The sequence below is a fragment of the Eretmochelys imbricata genome, chromosome 4 (genome assembly GCF_965152235.1).
Source record: "Eretmochelys imbricata isolate rEreImb1 chromosome 4, rEreImb1.hap1, whole genome shotgun sequence".
Lineage (NCBI taxonomy): Eukaryota > Metazoa > Chordata > Testudines > Cheloniidae > Eretmochelys > Eretmochelys imbricata.
Genome location: NC_135575.1, coordinates 91,636,086 through 91,656,794, shown reverse-complemented (window position 1 = coordinate 91,656,794; position 20,709 = coordinate 91,636,086). Strand labels below are relative to the sequence as shown.

At 47.3% G+C, this 20,709-nt stretch overlaps 1 protein-coding gene across 7 annotated transcripts in view; it reads right to left on the bottom strand.

The window, feature by feature from the left end:
- The window catches only part of AASDH (aminoadipate-semialdehyde dehydrogenase), an 81,468-nt gene that overhangs the window by 39,779 nt on the left and 20,980 nt on the right, over positions 1-20,709 (bottom strand). For all 7 annotated transcript variants that reach the window (XR_013345962.1, XM_077815601.1, XM_077815602.1 and 4 more), the window contains 7 exons: positions 19,277-19,383; positions 18,172-18,344; positions 14,130-14,319; positions 13,352-13,470; positions 4,974-5,814; positions 1,913-2,076; positions 1,115-1,240 (listed from right to left, as the gene is read on the bottom strand). Coding sequence is in view for 6 of the 7 variants with exons in the window: in XM_077815601.1 (XP_077671727.1) it covers positions 1,115-1,240; positions 1,913-2,076; positions 4,974-5,814; positions 13,352-13,470; positions 14,130-14,319; positions 18,172-18,344; positions 19,277-19,383 (1,720 nt within the window). In the remaining variant the exon portion in view is untranslated. The remainder of the gene's footprint in view (positions 1-1,114; positions 1,241-1,912; positions 2,077-4,973; positions 5,815-13,351; positions 13,471-14,129; positions 14,320-18,171; positions 18,345-19,276; positions 19,384-20,709) is intronic.

Genomic DNA, 20,709 nt, shown 5'->3' with positions numbered 1-20,709 from the left:
CGCTAGCCTCCATGAATCCCCTTCTTAGGCACCTGACTCTCCTCACACATTGTACAGGAAAACTGGACAACTACCTTAAGGCCGAGAATCCCACTGGGAGGCAGAGCATCTCTGAGTCAGGAGGTTCACAGAGTCCTTTTGTGAATCTAAGGGCTTGGCTACACTTGTGAGTTAGAGTGCATTAAAGCAGCCCTGGGCACACTAGCTCACTACCTGTCCACACTGACAAGGCACGTAGAGCGCTCTGACTCCACAGCGAGTGTGTTTCTGGTACTCCACCTCAGCGAGAAGATTAACGCTTGTTACGCCTTAGCTGGGGGTCAGTGCGAACGAGGTGTTGCATTACTGAGCTCTGATCAGCCTCTGGAAACGTCCCATAATCCCCTTAAGTCAAGTGGCCACTCTTGTCATTGTTTTGAACTTGCTGTAGGAATGCGGATATGCCCTCTGAAAGCTCCATTTCTGACAGGTGGCATGCTTATCTGCTCCGAGACAAAGCAACCATTACTGTGGAATGCTGTGTGTGTGAGAGAGAGGCAGACGGGGGGCGGGGGGGAGGGGAGGTCTGCTGCTATCTGAACTTACAAGACCGCATGCTGACATGCTCTCAGCCCCCCCCAAAACCCACTCTCTCTCCCCCCACATACACACAACACACTCCCTGTCACACTCCATTTCCTCCCCCCCCATTTGAAAAGCACATTGCAGCCACTTACATGCTGGGATAGCTACCAAAATGCACTGCTCTCTGTGGCCATTGCAAGAGCTGCTAATGTGGCCACGCCAGTGCGCTTGTAGCTGTCGGTGTGGACAGATTGCAGCGCTTTCCCTACTGCGCTCTATGAAGGCTGGTTTAACTCAAAGTGCTCTACATCTGCAAGCGTAGCCATGCCCTAAGTCTTCATCTCTCTGCGCCTCAGATTCCTCATCTGCAAAAATCAAAATAATACTGCTCTCTTTTGAAACGCAGTGAGATCCTGGGATGAAAAAGATTGTTATTAGAAAGTATGACCTTACAGTCCTTACTGATGCAAAACTTCTACTGACTTCAGAGCATGTTATGGCTGAATAAGGATTCAAGATCTGGCCCAGAGATGGCAAGGAAGGTACATACTGGATTTACAGCCAATAAAAGTCCGCCTAGCGTAGCAACATACAGGTGATCTGGCAAGATGCTTAGATATGGAGACGAAAACACAGCTCCACCTTCACAGTGCAGCTTCCAGACAGGCTCCTCCTTCTGTCAATCCAAGAAAAAAGTACATAAAAAGCTATACAATCTGATAACTGAGAGTTAAAGTTCATTATGCTATTTGCAAGGACTCAAATGTCAAAGTTTTATCAACAGCAAGTTTACTTGGAAAATACTAGTTATTAACTGAAGATTATAATTTGCCAGCAATCAAAGAGACCCATATAGCTCAAGGCAGTTTCTTCTTTCATAGAGCTAAATATTGGAAACTCAGTTAAGAAATACGTAACACTCACCCACGTCACTTTCCTTCTCTCAACACATTCTGGAGAAAGGGAAGAGATTCAGTTTCATCCACACCAAATTGTGGGGTTATTACAAGTTGCCAGCACTGGGAGTACACATTTTAGATTTGCCCTAACCACCCAGTTCCGTACTAGTGATAGAGGATAATTTGCCATATAGTTCTGAACTGGCATTGGCAGTGCTGGGAGTGTAATGTAGGGAGGCCACAGACTGCCAACAGCACTTTTAATCACTGTCATTTAACTCTACTCCAAGCAGTCCTAATTAACTCAAGGCTAAAATGAAAGCAGTTGGCAGTCTGTCTACATTAGGGCTCCCAAGAATGCCAACACTGATGGAGCTTATAGATATGGTTCAAGAGGGTCAGATGTTTTACTTTTGATATACATAAAGTTAGTCAGGGTGACTTCTTACATAAATATCCAGAGCATATATGTGTTGGTCATGCGATCCAATGTAGACTAGTCCAGTGGAAGGATGCACAACTGCAGAGCTTTTCACAGCATCTTCAGTGGTAAAGATACAGTGTATTTCCCCATTCTGGCTTCTGAGTACATACACTAAGCCGTTATAGCAGCCTGCATAAAATAAAGTGCAATAGGGAAAAAACAGGTAATATTTGGATTAGCGTTTTCACTGCATCATTGCTGATCAAAAGATAGCTCATGAGTCAACCCATCACCTCCAAACATATTTCCCAGCACTTTTTGCATTCAAGCTTCTTGCTGAAAATAAAGCCTCACAAGTGCATTTGACATTAAGCACTCAGTGCTCTTCTTCTGAGTCATTTTAAAGCTATGCCTATTTTTACTGTGCTATTACTGTGAAGTTTGTTGGAGGATAGGGTGAGCTACTGAATATGGACAAGGGAAGTGCAAAGTTTGTGCATATTAATGAAATTACTTTTATTCTCATTTATGTTTCTGGCAATAAACACAAAGCTTGCCTCTCACCAACAGAATTTAGTCCAATAAAAGGTATTATCTCACCTACCTTGTCTCTCTAATATCCTGGGAACAACATGGCAACAACTGTGCATCTGGCAATAAAGACCCTCCATTTTGTTTAATAAAATCCAGGCTCTGCTTCAAGACACGTTAGGGCATAATACAATATCAGCACAATTTTGTTACCTGCAGGCTCAACAGCAATCAAAATATCAGCCAAAACTTTGGTCACCACTACCGTATGTCAAGCCAAAAGGCAAGAGATCCAAGCTTTGTATTATTTAACCTGTTAGACCACAGGTGGTCAAACTACGGCCCGGGGGCCACATCCAGCCCTTCAGACATTTTAATCCAGCCTTCGAGCTCCCACCAGGGAGCGGTGTCGGGGGCTTGCCCTGCTCCAACCTGTTATGGCTCCGCACAGCTCCTGGAAGCAGCAGCATATCCCCACTCCGGCTCCTATGCATAGGGGCAGCCAGAGGGCTCCGCATGCGGCTCCCACCCCAAGCGCTGCCCCCACAGCTCCCATTGGCCGGGAACCGCGGTCAATGGGAGCTGCAGGGGTGGTGCCTGTGGATGGGGCCACGTGCAGAGCCGGAGCGGGGACATGTTGCTGCTTCCGGGAGCTCCTTGAGCTAAATGCCAACCGGAGTCTGCACCCGAGCGCCCCTTCCCCATGCTCCAAATCACCTGCCCTAGCCCTGATCCCCCTCTGAACCCCTTGGCCCCAACCCAGAGCAACCTCCTGCATCCCCAACCCCACCCCAGAGCCAGCACCCCCAGCCGGAGCCCTCACACCCCCCACCCACCCCCCAATTTCGTGAGCATTCATGGCCCACAATACAATTTCCATATCCAGATGTGGCCCTCGGGCCAAAAAGTTTGCCCACCCCTGTGTTAGACATTTTATATTTTATATATATATATATCTCAATGTGCATGCACCACATAGAAAAACAACATTAGTAAGTATTTAATTACTCTCTTTTCATCTAAGCAGATGACAAAAACCCTCCTGATTTTTCATGGGGAAGTCAGTTACAGGTGACATATTAATCCTGTATGAGGCAATCATGGCCACTTTGACATGCCAACAACAAACTGCTTTAAAATTCAGACAGCATACACCGATGGGGTGGAAAGTGAATTCACCAATATCTTGTATAAGTGACCTTTGCTCAAAGTACCCACAAAACGCTTAAAAAAAAAAGATTATTTTGCATCAGATTTAACTATCTGAGGTATCATATGCTAAGTTCTACTGTAACACCGAGTCTTCGGCAGGCAGGATTGAACCTGGGACCTCTGGAGCTTAGTACATGAGCCTCTACTGTAGGAGCTAAAAGCCATATGGCTGTAGAGCAGACTCATTAATCTCTCTCTCTAAGTGGTCTCAGTGCCACTAGATAGGACAGAGCACCGCACTCAGGAGGTGTGTGGGTTACACTACCTCTTAATTTTTAAAGCTTACTTTCAAGGCATTTTTAAAACTTATCCCACGCTTTTCTAAGCAGTTCAATGATCATGTTTAACTAAATTCTTCAAACGGAACTTGTACCTGTTGATTATCATTGTACTAGTACAATACAGTTAAGAAAAGGAGAATCCATTGGTGCATAATAATCCTACTTGATTGCAATACTTTAAATAAGTTGCCCTTCCATTATTTTTTATGCCTCCTGAACACCTACTCAGGGGACCTTAAAAAGTCCATACTGTCTAGATATTCCCTTCCCGTAGTTCAATGTATTAAGTGCTGCACAGAGTCATTCAAAATAGAACTCAAACCTACAGAATTTTCACCCCAGTTTCAATATGGGCCCAGCCCGTCCTCCCTGAGTATCTGTCTTCCTTTCAGAGTTCAAACACAAACAGGCTCCTCTACGCAGTCCCCAGCTGAGCCCAGATCCTCCCACCTGCAGATCTGTCTCTCTAGGTCTCCAAAGTCTTCCTCTAACAGAGGAGCCTCACAGTTCCCCTCCTTGGAGCTGTGCTTATTCCTGTCAGCTGTGACCTTGGATCAGCTTCCCTCAAATGGTTGCTCCTTTTCTCAATCTTATTCCTTTCTAGATTGGAAGAGATCAGCAGACAGACCTCTTTCCCCTCTGCTGACTCAGGGCCCTGCAGGAGCCTTCTTTCTACCTGAGGAATCTGCAAACACTCACTTTCTCTCTCTAGGCCTCTTGCTTATCTGCCTTAGGGCTGATTCAGCCACCTGACCCACTTGTTACATGACTTCACTCACTATCACTCATCCTCCTCACCTGGGGAGATGAGCCACACTTGTCACAAGTGGACTGGAAACCACCTCCCCTTAAAGGGCCCAGCCACCCTCAATAGTGGCATTGAAACTGCTTTCCCCTTTTGTTCCCATTTACTGCAGTTTAATTTTAGACAGACACAGAACACGGGTTAGTGGAAGCAGAGATGCCAGCTACATATTGCTTGACATTGAACAAGCTGCTGTGTAATTTGGTTACAATTTTGGGGGTGGGGGGGGGGGAAGGAAAATCATTTAAAATACATACCAACAATAATGAAGTTTCCACACTTAGACACACATGCAGACGATTCAATACGATCTCCAAGGATTCTCTCCCATTTGATTTTTCCTGAGCATAAATCAATTGCCTGCATTGTGTGTGAATGGGACCCAACGTATACAGTTGCAGATAAATCATCCGTGGCTGGTATTATAACTAATGGGGAGGCATCTACACATTTGCCCATATTTGACTTCCATCTTACATGTAATATCAGCTTCTCAGGCATTTTTAAAGTCTCTTCTGAAGGAGCTTGTTCTACAGAATGAGTACCTGTTTCATTTGCCTTCCTTGCAATTTCTGGACTGCTTCTGCTCTTTCCAGATTTATTCTCTGTCACTTCATATTTCATTGTATTAGAAGTTACAGCAGATGAATAAGATGCTTGTTGTCTTAACTTTTTTCCTGCCTGTCCTGCATTATATGGGTTCATAAGAGACTCAGGGGAAGTCATCGACAACATCCGATTTCCTCGGTTTAGTGCAATAAATGCAACCAATCCTGCAGCAGCATTAAAGTACCTTCTAGATTTTTGTTTTGTGTGTTCTCCATGGAATTCCCCTCCACTGCTCTCAGTCAGTGTTCTTTTCACAGTGTTACGATCCATTATTTGGTCCTCACTTGGGAATACAGCTTTAAGAACATGTTGGTAAACCTGAGCAATGGAGCTGCTGAGAATAACTTCCAGGAGCCCAGGGATGGCTTTGCCTGTCAAATTCTCAATCTCATCATGAAACCGTAGTGACTTCAAGGAGTCTCCACCACTGTACAGAAACAGTGAATCTTTGGAAATGCTGGGTGAATCATCTGGAAGATTCAGGAGAGACTAGAGAAGAAGCAGAGAACAGAGCTTGTGAGGTGAACAATGTCCCAGTGCCACAGGGAAAAGATGGTTACTCACCTTTGTGACGGTTGTTCTTCGAGATGTGTTGCTCATATATATCCATTCCAATTAGTTGTGCGCACGCCACGTGAACGGCCGTCGGAGAATTTTTACCCTAGCAACACCCGGTGGGTCGGCTGTGGAGCCTCCTGGAGTGACGCCTTCATGGTGCTGTATATATACACCCCAGCCAACCCAAAGCCCCCTCAGTTCCTTCTTGCTGGCTACTCCGACAGGGGAGAAGGAGGGCGGGTTTGGAATGGATATGAGCAACACATCTTGAAGAACAACAGTTACAAAGGTGAGTAACCATCTTTTCTTCTTCAAGTGCTTGCTCATATTGATTCCAATTAGGTGACTCCCAAGCCTTACCTAGTCGGTGGGGTCAGACTGAAGTACCGTGGATTGAAGGACCGCTCTACCAAACACCGCATCGTCTCTGGCTTGTTGGGCGATGGCATAGTGAGAGGCAAAAGTATGTACTGAAGACCAAGTAGCAGCTCTACAGATCTCCTGGATTGGCACCTGGGCCAGGAAAGCTGCTGATGAGGCCTGGGCCCTTGTAGAGTGAGCGGTGAGGGGCGGGGTTGGAACACCGGCCAGATCATAGCAAGCACAGATACAGGAAGTGATCCAAGAGGAGATCCGCTTGGATGAGGCCGGGAGGCCCTTCATCCATTCCGCCACTGCGACGAAGAGCTGGGTCGTTTTCTTGAACGGCTTTGTATGCTCAACGTAGAAGGCCAGGACCCTACGAACATCTAGGCAGTGTAGCCGTTGTTTCTGACGAGTAGGATGTGGTTTTGGGTAAAAAACCGTGAGGAAAATGTTCTGGCTGATATGAAAGGTTGATTCCACCTTGGCGGGTGAGGTTGTAGCTGCACCTTGTCCTTATGGAAGGTCGTGTATGGTGGTTCCGAGGTAAGAGCTGCGAGCTCAGATATACACTGTGCAAACCCATTTTCCAACAGAGGTATAGGAGGGAACAGGTGGCCAACAGCTCAAACGGGGCCCCCATAAGCCTGGAGAGGACCAGGTTCAGGTCCCAGGTGGGGACTGGCTGTCGTACCTGTGGGTAGAGATGGTCCAGGCCCTTAAGGAACCTACTGACCATGGGGTTGGAGAAGACAGATCAGCCATTCGCTCCTGGGTGGAAAGCCGAAATGGCAGCCAGGTGAACCCTGATGGATGATACCGTCAGGCCCTGCTGTTTCAGGCTCAGGAGATAGTCCAAAATGAGAGACACGGACGCCTGGGGGGGTGGGGTGTGTGTGTGTGCTGCGGTGAGTGCATAAGCATGGGAGTCGCTACTATTTAGCCATATATGTGGCCGGAGTGGAAAGTTTCCTGCTACCCCACAAAACCTGCTGTACCAAATGAGAACAGAGTAGCTCAGAGTGGCTCAGCCATGCAGCATCCACGCCGTGAGGTGGAGGGATCGTAGGTCGGGGTGACAGAGGCGGCCGTGATCCTGAGTGATCAGGTCCGGAAAAAAAAGGCAGCAAAACTGGGGCGTCCACCAAGATCTCCAACAGCGTGGTATACCAATGCTGTCTGGGCCACGCCGGGATGACCAGAATCAGTCATGATCTGTCCCTGCGCACCTTAAGCAGGACCTTGTGTACAAGAGGAAATGGAGGGAAGGCATAAAACAAACTGCTCTTCTATGGGAGTAGGAAGGCGTCTGTGGAAGAGCCTGGGGAGCGGCCCTAGAGGGAGCAAAACGCCAAGCATTTCCGGTTGCTGTGTGAGGCAAACAGGTTGACCTGGGGAAACCCCCACTTTAGGAAGATGGAGTGAATGACAACAGGACAGAGCGACCATTCATGGGATTGGAAGGACCTGCTGAGGTGATCCGCCAACATGTTCTGGACCTCTGGGAGAAACGATGGCACCAGGTGAATGGAGTAGGCTATGCAGAATTCCCACAGTCGAATGGTCTCTTGACAGAGGAGGGAGGAACGAGCCCCTGCTTGCTTGTTGATGTAAAACAAGGCCATGGTGGTATCTGTGAGGACCACCATGCAACGACCATGCAAACGCTCCCCTAAGGCTTGATACGCAAGAAGCACAGTCATCAGCTCCCATATGTTGATATGGGGAGAGAGAGAGATCGGATGGGGCCCACAGACCTTGCATCTGGATGTCCCCAAGGTGGGCGCCCCATCCCAGGGCTGACGCATCTGTGATGAGGGACAAGGAAAGCTGAGCGGTATGGAAGGGGACTCCTCCGTATACTGCCTTTGGGTCTAGCCACCACTGGAGGGAGGCCAGGGACTCCCTCCGAAATAACAACCACCAGGTTTAGGCTGTCTCGACCTGGGTGGTAGACCGATTCCATCCAGGCTTGAAGAGGGCGGAGCCATAGTCTGGCATGTCTGGACATGTATGTGCAGGAAGCCATGTGTCCTAGAAGACTCAATAACCTTCTTGCCCTTGAGGTTGGGAAGCTTTGAAGGCTCCTGATGAGGCCTGAGAAGGCTTGGAAGTGAGCATCCGGAAGGAGGGCTCGAGCCCGCACGGAGCCTAGGAGCGCCCCGATAAATTCTATCCTCTTGGTTGGCTCTAGCGTTGACTTCGCCATGTTGAGCAGAAGGCCTAACTGTTGAAACGTGTCTGTGATGAATTGAAGAAGGTGAACCTGCACTTGCTCTTTGGTGCGCCCTCGGATGAGCCAGTCATTGAGATACGGGTATACCTGTATCTGTTGTTGACGAAGGAAGGCTGCCACTACGGCCATACATTTGGTGAACACTTGAGGGGCCATGGAGAGGCCGAAGGGAAGGACCGTGAACCGATAATGTTCACAGTTGACAACAAAGCGGAGGAAGCGTCTGTGAGCTGGATGAATCGCAAAGTGGAAATACGCGTCCTTCATGTCAAGGGCGGCGTACCAGGATCCAGGGAAGGTATAATGGTGCCCAAGGAGACCATGCGGAACTTCAACTTTACCATGAATTTGTTGAGTCCACACAAGTCCAGGATAGGCCGAAGCCCGCCCTTTCCCTTGGGGATTAGGAAGTAACGGGAGTAGAACCCCCTACCCCTTAGCTCCCTTGCAACCTCCTTGATCACCCCCATGGCGAGGAGTGACTGCACCTCCTGGATAAGCAGTTGCTTGTGATAGGGGTCCCTGAAGAGGGACAGGGCGGAGAACAAAAATTGGAGAGAGTATCCCCTTTCCACCGTGCGAAGAACCCAAAGGTCTGTGGTTATGAGGGACCAGGCATGGTGAAAACGAGATAAATGATTCAAGAATGGGGTAGGATCCTGAGTGAGGTTGGGTACACCGTCCTCGGGCGTCCCTTCAAAAGTTTTGTTTGGGACCCGCTAAGGGCTTGGAAGGACCTTGGGCCTGGCTGGATTGGTGGTTGGAGGGTTTTCTCCTGCCACCGAGCCCCCGTCTCCTATAGAAGTCCTGCCTCGGCCAAGGAGGAGGGTAGGAGCATTGAGGCTGCATTTTAAATATGCCCCATTGCTATCCCTGAAGAGAGGGTCCGAGCGGCAGAGTCCACAGTGTCCAACGAGGCCTGCAAAGCGGTTCGCGCGACCGTTTTGGCCTCCTCTACCAGAGCCCCAAACTCTTCTCTGGACTTCAGAGGAGCCAATTCCTTGAACTTCACCATGGAGTTCCAAGAGTTAAAATTGCATCGGCTCAGGAGAGCCTGCTGGTTTGCAATCCAGAGCCGGAGCGCCCCTGAGAAGTAGACTTTGCGCCGAAATAAATCGAGGCTCTTGGCCTCTTGATTTAGGTGCTGGGGCTTGCCGACCATGACATTCCTTCTCATTCACTAAGGCCACCACCAGTGAACAGGGCTGTGGGTGAGTGTAGAGAAGTCATATCCCTTGGAGGGAACGAAATATTTCTGCTCCACCCCCTTAGCAGTTGGGGGAAATGGAGGCAGGTGTTTGCCAGATTGTTCCGGCTGTGGTTTGAATGGTCTGGATAAGTGGTAAGGCCACCCTGGAAGGAGCCTCTGAGGACAAAATGTCAACCACAGGGTCCTCCACCTTGACCACCTCCTCTGCTTGCAGGTTCATGTTCCGCGCCACCCTGCGCAAGAGTTCCTGGTGAGTGCGGAGGTCTATGGGGCGGGGGTAACAGGGGGACAGACACACCAATATAGTAGTCCCCACCGCAGCCTCATTGGGCGAAGATGTGGAGGATGCCACAGGAGGGAGAGGATCATCCGGGGCCTCTAGCTGAGCTGTGCCCCACTGCTCCAGTCCCAAGACCTCAGTGTTCGGGCCGGAAGCTGGAGCAAGAGGAGCTGGTGCCTGTAAGGACGACGCCACCATCTCCATGCCTCCAGGAGCAGGACAGCTGGCAGAGGTCTCAGGCACTTGCAGCTCGGACACGGCTGAGCGAGAAGTCCCAGAGGGAGCACCCTGTGCCTAGTGGTACACGCAGGGTGTCCAAAAGGTCCACTGGGTGGACCCTTGAGCGGGCTCCAGTTCTTGTGCCTGCCACTAATCTGCCCCTGAGCCCAGTCGGCCGTGATCAGAGTGGTGGTGGTCTGAGAAGCATGACCCTGCCTCAGACCGTGATGAGCGAGAGGTGGAACGCGATGGCCATGGTGGTGCTGAGTGGGTCTGCGCCAAATCACGTTGATGAGATGAAGTTGATCGGTACTGCAAAGCTGGAGATCGGTACTGAGATGGAGAAGAACGGTGCCACGATGCTGGGAAGTGGTGTCTGAACCTAGATCGGTTCCAGGACCTGGACCAGTGCCTGGATCTGGACCTGGGTCTCAACGACAATGACTGGCGTCGGGAGTGGCGTCGGGACCAGGATTTACTCCTGGATGGCGACTGGCAGACAGAGCAGTGTCGAGACCGGTGCTGGGAGTCGGAGCGGTGCAAAGGCTCAACTGACAGTGCCAACAGGTGAATAAGAGTCGGCTTGCCCCTGGATGGTGCCACGGGGACAGGTGGCGGTGTCTTGGTCTGTTGAGGAGATGCTGATACCGTCAAGGCAATCAGATCCCTTGTCGCCACAAAGGTATCTGGTGTAGATGGGAACTGGACCTCAACCACGCTGTGAGTCGGGGAGTCCAGTCACACCGGACTCAACGGCTCTGTCCTTGGTTCCGGAGTCAACGGTACCGAGGCCGTCACCTGTGTCCCCGGACACTCTGCTGTGGGATGAGGTTCTGTAGGTGGATCCGGAAAGGGTGGTGCCTGCTGAGGTGGGCCAGCCTTTGCCGGCTTCCAGTGCCACTTCGGCACTGCTCTCGCACGCCTGGTCAGGACTGAAGATGTTGGCTGCGGTGCCAGGGAACCTCAGTGCCGCGGCTCTCTATCAGAGTCCGACCGCAGTACCATTCCTGTAGCTGAAGCCAAGGTGCTGCATACCGAAGTGCTCGGCATTGGGTCTTGCTGCACCACTGGAGGCTGAGGACTAAGAGCCGCCTCCATAAGGAGCTGTCTCAAACGAAAGTCCCGCTCCTTCTTCGTTCGGGGACGAAAGCTCTTGCAAATCCTGCACTTCTCTGCCTCGTGAGATTCCCCCAGACACTTCAGGAAAGAGTTGTGGGGGTCACCCGTTGGCATGGGCTTGGAGCAGGATCCGCAGGGCTTAACGCCCAGAGCTTTGGGCATGAGCCCAATCAAGTAGGGGGAGGAGGGGAAACCCCCTTCTCCCCCACTAATACAAACTACTATACTATAACTAGAACTACAACTATTAATCTATAACAACAATACTATAACAACAAACTATGAACAAACCGTAGGGTGAACTCTAGGGAGAGTAGCAAAGCCAAGCTCCACAGTTCCAACGACCATCACGGGCGGTAAGAAGGAACTGAGGGGATGCTGGGTCGGCTGGGGTATACAACTAGCACCATGACGGCGCCACTCCAGCCGACCCACCGGGTGTTGCTAGGGTAAAAATTCTGTGACGGCCGTGCACGCAGCGCACGCACACCAAATTGGAATAGATATGAGCAAGCACTCGAAGAAGAAGTAGGGTCTGAGCCTGTCAGTGTCTCAGACCCCCACTGAAATCAACAGGGACTAAAAGTATTCAGCACCTTGCAGGATTTTATTTGCACTTTTTGGTGCTCTTTGAGAAATGCGGGCTGATCAAGCCGTGGGGGAAGTGTCAATTTCAAAGTGCTAACCAAATTTTAGGCTTGATTCCGATTCTGCAGTTCATTCCACAGCCAAAGAATTAAAACAGTTGCAAAGAACTCTTTAAAAAATGCATATCAGAGCACTTTACTCTAAGATGCATTTTTTAAAAAAAACTTTAAAGGAGTTTCTGCTGCTCAGATCAAACATTGTTGCCTTTGACAAACAATTTTATTTACAATTCCTGAAGCACTTTTTTAATGTAATTTTATTAGGGAGGCATGAGACTAATTATTATGGCTTTTTTATTGTTAAAATAATGTAACCTACCTGGCTCTGAACAAAAGCCCTAACCCCCTTCCAACAATGTCACAAAGGATTCTGGGTGCAGCACCCCCAGCACAGAAAGAGCAACATATTGTGTACCTCCTGCTGCTGCACCTCTGCTTGTGAAAACTAGGCCCTGTTCTAGAAAGCCCCGTTCTCTAGCACAGCAGATCTAGGCCTAGGATGTGTCCACCAAGATCTCATTCATGTCCAATCTCCCAGGGCTACTAGGGTAGTCATGCAGCACTACCCATTGCAAGTATCTGACAGGGCACAATTTATAGCCACATCTGCTTGCCTTTATCAGAGAGGCCTCACCCACACATAGGGGTTTGTGGAGAGAAGCTCAGGAGCCCACTTCTGAGGCACAATGAGCACTGTTTTCATTTGCAGCTTAAACTAAATACAGAATTCTTCACTTTCTGTCTGGTGATGTAACATTGCCATGTGCTGTGAAACAGCTGCTGTGCTCCATATCAGTAGTAGCTGAAGTGACTCTTGTAGTCATACATGAAGGGCACGGCCTAAAGGCAATATGTTTGTTATTTTACTGCGATGCTGCTGCTGCTATTATGAACATGTATATCACCACCACAGGATTCAGCATATAACAAAACCAGATTGCTCACAAGATAATTATGACAATAATCTCTCATAAAAAAATTAAAAAGTTAATAAAAAGTAATATATATAAATTGGGGGATGCTGGTAACACAGCAGTTTGTTAAAAACTCCATGCCCCAATTATTGGCCTCCCTTATGGATATCTTGCTTGGCATGGGAAGAAGTATTTAGAAACAGCTGACAGATTATGTGGTGGCATTCACCCTACATACACTAACATCTTAGCCCATTACAGTTTGCAACTTCAGCTTATGGGAAAAAATAAATGGCTCCCTCCTGGCTGTTACAGAGAAACTGTATTTAAGTATTAAATAAACGGATGGAGCTACAGTACATAATGTATGTGCAGCAAAAATATTCTGGTTGCATTAGTCACACTTATTAAAACTGTTTAATTCCTGACATATGCATAATGATCCACTGGCAATGATAAAAAGGCAGCTTAAAATACTACCTTCCATAAATACTGCAATCTTTCCCACAATTCCTCTGCTCCACTCAGCTTACTGTCATGCCTTCTGAAATTTAGATGGTTACTGTAAATCTTGCTCAGCTCAGAAACATCGATTTTGCCTTCAAACAAAATAAAAAGCACAAGATTTTTTCATTGCATTTTAGACTTTGTATTTTCAAATTCTTGTTATGGCCTACATGTTCATCTGGGTCTCAGTCTAGACCTTCTTTATTTGTGAGCAAAATTGCATCCATTTTTTTTACATCAGCAATCAACTGCACCCACAGAAAAGGGAGCAGGTTTTTGAAAATTTATCATATGACACACACCCACATATCATGCCTTATCCTGTGCCAACTGAAAGCAGTTGCCATAGACTTCAACGGAAGAAGAGGAGGTCAAGCAAATACATGTGTGTGTATTTTCAATATTAAAATGCTTTTAATTATTATTATTCAATTACAGAGAGTTTAAGGGTATCAAATAAATGCTACAGAGGAATGCAATGGAGAACAAATGAGAGCCAGGTAGATTTGCTACAGAACAGAGCTATAGCTTACGGTGATGGCTTAATACCATGGGTGATGGCTTAATACCATGGGTCACATCAGAGCACAACGCTATAAAATAAATAATGGTGCATGAACCAGCTATTACTGTTTTGGGGTAAAGTTTCAGTAAAGAAGAAAAGACAACAAATTTAGCTTCTAAACCAAACAGAAAAGGCACACAGAAGCATCTGCACTGAAGAGCACTTGTTAAACATTACTTCATTTACCATGCAATGTGAAAGGCAAAGTTTCTATCAGCACAAGTTCATCAGGGATTGCATAGGTTGGGAGATGTTTCTGGAGTTCCTTAAGAGTGTCTCTTGCTAAGTTGTCTTTAGGTACAACAAACAAGATTAACTTTTCCTGTTGATACCATGTCACTGCACAGGCTTCCACATGACAAAGACGTTCAGCAGCCTGCAATACAAGAACATTAGCCTTATTTGTGCTGAAGTGCAGGTAAAAAGCACCACCAATAAATAAGAAATTGTTGTGAAGTTTATATTTTGACACTGGCAGCTACTGAATTTGTTGCTTCACAAACATCATGAAGTCCCCCTTGCCCATCCCCTAGTTTTTATTTTTGTTTAATTTAAATAAGGATTTAGCTCTCACAGAAAGTGTCAGAATGGCAGCACTGAAGAATGAATGTATTTAATCCCACAGTGCAACCACAGCACAGGCAGCAGCAGTACAAACTTCTCAATGACCCACACCCCTGTACCTCAGGAATGACCTGGAAGAGGCACATATAGGAGTGGGAACACAATTCACTCTCCATATTCATTCTATGGTTAGCATTTCTGCTGAGACTACCGACAAAGAGGCCAAATGTAATCCCAGTTTTATCATGGGAACACCTCCCCTCTAGAACAGGAGTGACACCACCACTGTACACCAATCAAATCTGAACAACTTTTGTTACCCTACCTGGTTTGGATTTTATCCATCCCTTGTACGGTGACCAGAGAGCAAGTGTGAAAAATCGGGACAGGTTGTGTGTGTGTGGGGGTGGGGGAGAGTATGTGTGTAAATAGGAGCCTATATAAGAAAAAGACCCAAAAATTATAAAATCAGGACATCTGGTCACCCTAATCCCTTGAGTCATCCAATCCGCTTAAGAATTTCAAAGTTAAAGCTTAGTCCATTTTACAGTAAGTGACCTTACATATCCTATTCAGTATATATTGATTTAGCTAGACCCAAAGGTTTAGACCGGGGTAGTCTACTTTTTGTCTAGGTCCAAATTTCTTGGTCAAGGTATAATCAAGGTCCAGACCCCAACACAGCTTCCCTCCCCTACCTCCCAATTGCCCCCCCAAGTTCCCTGATTGCCTGCCAGCTCCCTACCCAGAGAGTTAAGTGACCTTATTTCCCTTAACTGAAAATGGAACGCATGGGGCTAGCCCAGGGGTGGGCAAACTTTTTGGCCTGAGGGCCACATCGGGGTGCGAAACTGTATGGAGGGCCAGGTAGGGAAGGCTGTGCCTCCCCAAACAGCCTGGTCCCCGCCCCCTATCCACCCCCTCCCACTTCCCGCCGCCTGACTGCCCCCCTCAGAACTCCCAAGCCATCCAACCCCCCCTTCTCCTTGTCCCCTGACCACCCCCTCCCAGGACCTCTGCCCCTAACTGCCCGCTGGGACTCCACACCCTATCTAACCCTCCCCCTGTTCCCCATCCCCTGCCCCCCCCAGAACCTCTACCCTATCCAACTGCCCCGTTCCCCATCCCAACCACCCCCCCCATCCAACCGCCCCCTGCTCCCTGACCGCCCCCCGGGACCCCCTGCCCCTTATCCAACCCCCCGGCTCCCTTACCATGCTGCTCAGAGCAGCATATCTGGGAGCTGCGCCGCACGGCCAGAGCTACACATGCTGCCGCCCACAATGCTGCCTCCGCAGCAGTGTGGCTGCAGAGGAGGGGGGATAGCAGGGGAGCTCAGGGGCTGGGCAGGACGGTCCTGCAGGCCGTAGTTTGCTGCTCGCATCCTCCCCCCACAAACATTCCTTCATGCCCTCAACTGAGCCAAGTGGCAGAGATGTAGTGGCATGGGAGAGGAATGAGCATGGGCTAGGATCTAGGCAGCAAAGCAGGGTGTGAATGTGTGAGAGTACTTTTGAGCTTAGACCCAGCAGGTGAAGCTGCTGGACTATGATCCAGTTAGTGGTGCAAAGCACCTTTTGGGGCTGGGATAGCAGAGGGGCAGGAAAGAGGCTCCAGATAGTGCGAGGAACCAAGGAGACTCCAGACAGTAGCCCTGGGAACATGGGGGGAACCTGGGATGTGGCAGGGTAACTGGAGGCAGACTAGGGAAGAAGAGGCGGATTGGGGCAGCGGGAAGGGCTGGAGATGGCTCCGGGGACTGGCCCCAAAGAACTGGGCCTAGGGAGAACATTAGGCCAGGGTGGGGGGCTCTGAGAACTGCTCAGGGACAGGGGGCATGAGACCAGGGTGGGTGGGCTATGGGGACCACAGAGGGGCTGGGGACTTGAGGTGGGAGTGGGTGGGAAGGCTCCGGGATGGAGGCACAAGGTTGGTTTCGGGGGCAGGGAACATGGGGGTGGGGCAATGGGCTCCAGGGACCGTTTGGAGTACAAGCACAGCTCTGCATGGCTCCAGCCCCAGCTCAGCTTTAGCCTGCACGCAGAGGCGACACATACCTGTGACTAGTGAAAGGGGGAACCACATATGAAAGGTTCTGGGGGGTTCCCCCCCCCAATTTATTGGGACGCCCAGAAGCAAGGAGGCAGCACTTCCCCTTCCAGCCTCACTGTCCGCGTTTCCATACAGCAGGGCGAGAAAGCAGGGTGGTTGGCTGAGCTCCTCCACTCCCCCCCACCATGGGGCTGTTCGCCCCACCCACGCATCGCCTCTGTTGACCATGGTCCACTGAAAAACATCTTATGGTCTGGATTTGGACCATGGTCCACCTATTGACTATCCCTGGGTTAGACTAAAGATAAAACATCATCTTTGAATATGAATGTCATTGTATGTGTTCGAGTCATATACCTAACATCAGATGCACTGATGTGAACTGAGGGCACAATCTGGAACATCCTTGAGGATGAGCTTTCTGGGTTAGACAGCAAAAATGGCTCCTACTGAAAAGATTAAGGAATGGACTCAGTGGGCCAAATTCTGCCTTCACATACATTTGTATCATCCAATTGAATGCAATTAAATTGAACCAGTTGTAACTAAGGGTAGACTTTGGTCCAATCATTTCATTTTTCTGTGCCTCATCTTATTGGACGAAGTTTTAAATTTTTTCTGTAGACACATACTTCTGATCACTTTATGAAAAACAAGAGCAACTAAAGCATACCTTCATTCAGCCACAAACATCCTCTTGTTCCCAGAGGTACAACATTAATTTAGACATAAATACAATGCCCTATGGGACAGTAAGGAGCTACTTGTGCATTCAATGCAGTTACAATCCTAGTTCTACAGAAGGCTCTGTTTCCACAGTCATTTCCATTGGGTCACAGTAGGGAGAACTTGGATCATTGCTATCAAGCATTAAGAGTACTGTACATCTCTCTGCCTCATTGACTTTCCTAGCCAAACACAGCCCTGATGTAATAACACTGATTGCAACTGAGTTGTGCCTGCTAACAAGACAGCTTGGATTTGATCCTCTTCCTTTCCCCAAACTTCATATCCCTTCTTCTCCTTCTCCCTTCATCTGTTAATCTCTCTCTGCTGATATTTGACTCATTACAGATCTAATTGTAATCAACATTTAGTACTCATATAGTGTCTTTTGCCCAAGGTTCTCAGTGCTTTAGAAATATTAATCAATCCTCAGAGTACTTGGCTGAGGTAAGAACTTATTGTACCCATTTACAGATGGGTAAACTGAGATAAAGAGGGGTCATATGACTTTCCCAGACCACTTAAATTAGGAACAGAATTTAAGAGTCTTGATGCCCACCCTTGTGCTCTAAACACTACACTATCCTTTTCAATGACACACGCTAGTATTCTTCAGTTGTCAAATTCTTTATACTTAGTTTTGAGATTTAGTTTGCATAAAATAAACTATAAACAAAGGCCAGATTTTCAAAAGAGCTCAGCATCTGGTAGCATTCCTGAGAACAATGGGAGCTGTTGGAATGCTGAGCACTTTGAAAAATCTGCACCCAAAGTTTGATTCAACTACATTAATTCTTGCACTTTTTTGCTGATGAACAAGTCACTGTAGCTTTCTGTCCAAAATGTTCCACATTGCATAAGCTCTGAGCACTACACATCATATTACCTGCTGTACACATTCAATATTAAGACGTTTGCCATGACGTTTAATCTGACTGTCCTTCCGTCCTAAGAAAAACATCTCTGCATCCTTCACTCTCACAAAGTCCCCTGTTTCTCTCATTGTGTTCAAAGGGACAATTACTTCATCATCAAGGAAGCAGATTCGTTCTTTACCACCTATGCAAAAGAATGTAATATTATAGCTTATAACTACAAAATTATGAAGGGCCTACCTCATATTTCAGAATGTTACAAGTATTAAAATAACTTGGCAAAGAGCTGTTGACATTTGGCATACATAAAGGCACTAATGATTGGAACTAAACTTCTGAAAGTAGAAATATCAGTGGGACTCTATCCTACAATTAATTTAACTGATACAGTTAACTAACTTCTATTTATACTGAGCCAAATGGAAGCAGAAAACAAGTCATTAAAATAAACTGGTTGTGTGTGTAAAATAATGGTAATTTCTTGCCTGTTAATCTGATTTCCCGAAGACAGTTTATATTGCTAAGTATGTGGTCCCCATTAAGGTGGTATCTGCTAATTTAGATGCCCCACCCTGTTTCAGGCTGTAATGAGAGAACTTGAACCATTTCTCTGAATGTTGTGATGCAGTCTTTTTAGGATTTATGGAATTTTTATTCCCTGAGCATTTTCTAATTGAGAAGGATCAGCCACCATGTGTTGCTAGGAGGGTTTACATCCACCAACTGTGCTGGCACAGAGGGCCTATGGAGAATAGATTGATTCTTTCGCCACTGAAGAGCACATGACACTACTGAAGGTAGTTTTAAACTGAAAAGTTACAAGCAGTGGCTTTTAGATGTTAATATCTAAATGTATGAAACAATAATTCTCACAGTCCTTTAAAGAACTTTGACAGGGTTTTATCTCAAAAATCAGTATCCAGCCAGGTAAATTGTTTAAATACTGTACAAAATTTAAAAAGAACATTGCTAGAGAAAAACACCAGATTTCACTTCTGTATTTCAGAGTGTTTTGTTATACAGGCTGTGGCACTTTAGAAAACAAAATGCACAGAGATTAAAACATTAAGATATTTTTTGAAACTAAAAAATTAAGAGAAATAAATATAAGATAACCTATGAAAACTTGTCCCTCTCCATCTAGAACTGCAGAACCAGTGACATCTCTGACTTCAACTGTTGTTCCAAGCAATGGTGATCCCAGTGGCACAGGCGAATCAAATCTAAACATTTTAAAAAAAATGTAAAAGTAAAAATATTTTCCTTCAGATAGCAGACAAAACAAAAAATTCAAAATGCAGGCCAACCACAGACATTGCAGAGGTCGGTGGATATGTCTACACTGCAGTTGCAAACATGCTACCCCAGGCTACACTCCTATTTTTAGGACTCCATGCATCTGAAGAAGTGTGTTCTTTACCCACGAAAACTTATGCCCAAATACATCTGTTAGTCTTTAAGGTGCCACCAGACTCCTTGTTGTTTTTGTGGATACAGACTAACATGGCTACCCCCTGATACTTGACTCCTATTTTCAGTGCATCAGCTCAAACAGAGCTAGTGCATGTCAGTGTACCCAGGCTGTAAAGCATACACTGAACTGCAGTACAGATATACCCCATGTGAAGTGAGATTTGTGGGGCCCCATCCAGCTTCCTCCTCATCATGTTCCCCACTTAGCAGTTCCTCCACCAACTCCCACTATTTGGGCTGTGGCAACTCCTCCCAATTTCCTGTCTGCAACTCTGGTCCACCAATGAATTCCCTACCTGTTGCTGATTAACTGGAAAAGAAGCACCTTTGTGAAGTGAAGCACTCTGTGAAGTGCACCACTCTGTGAAGTGCACCTTTGCCCCCAACAATAACCTCTCACCTCCTTTCCTATCCCACTCTGTTGCAGCAATTTGCAAATCGTTGGGTGGGCTCAAAGTTGACACGTGTTACAGGCAGATGGGGAAAAGACCTCTTTGTTAAAGAGTTAACACACCCACGCTTGGAACTGAAAGACCACCAGCAAAAACAAAGATGACAAGACTATTTTTCTTGTTTTTACTTTAGGACTATAATTTTATTTAAAAAAATGCCAAGTCTTCTATATACACTACAAAGCAGCAACAAAGGACACTCCCCCCACCCACAGACAGAGACACAAATCCACCCCTCCAGCAAATCACCTTTAAAACCCTGAGGCTACATTCATAACTGTGTCTAGTATAAGCAAAACACAGAGAGGAGGAAGCCTAAGGAGTCAGCTGCAGCTCTCTGATCTTAGGGCAGGTATTCTGCTGACCCCTACCATTAATTTACATTGGTTGACTATCTGCCCAAGGAGCCATTCATCACTCAGAGCACAGCATGCTCCAACCATGCCCCCAACAATGGGAGCTGCTGGGGATGGAGCAGGAGAAGTCTATATCAGCTCTGCTGCAGCTTAGAATTCTCCATGCCAGGGGAATCACCAGCAAAGGAGATGCAAAAGGAATGAAAAACCATTGTATCATCAGTGGCACACAGTGAGCAGAGTGAGGCCCAAGAACCAGAAGTTATAA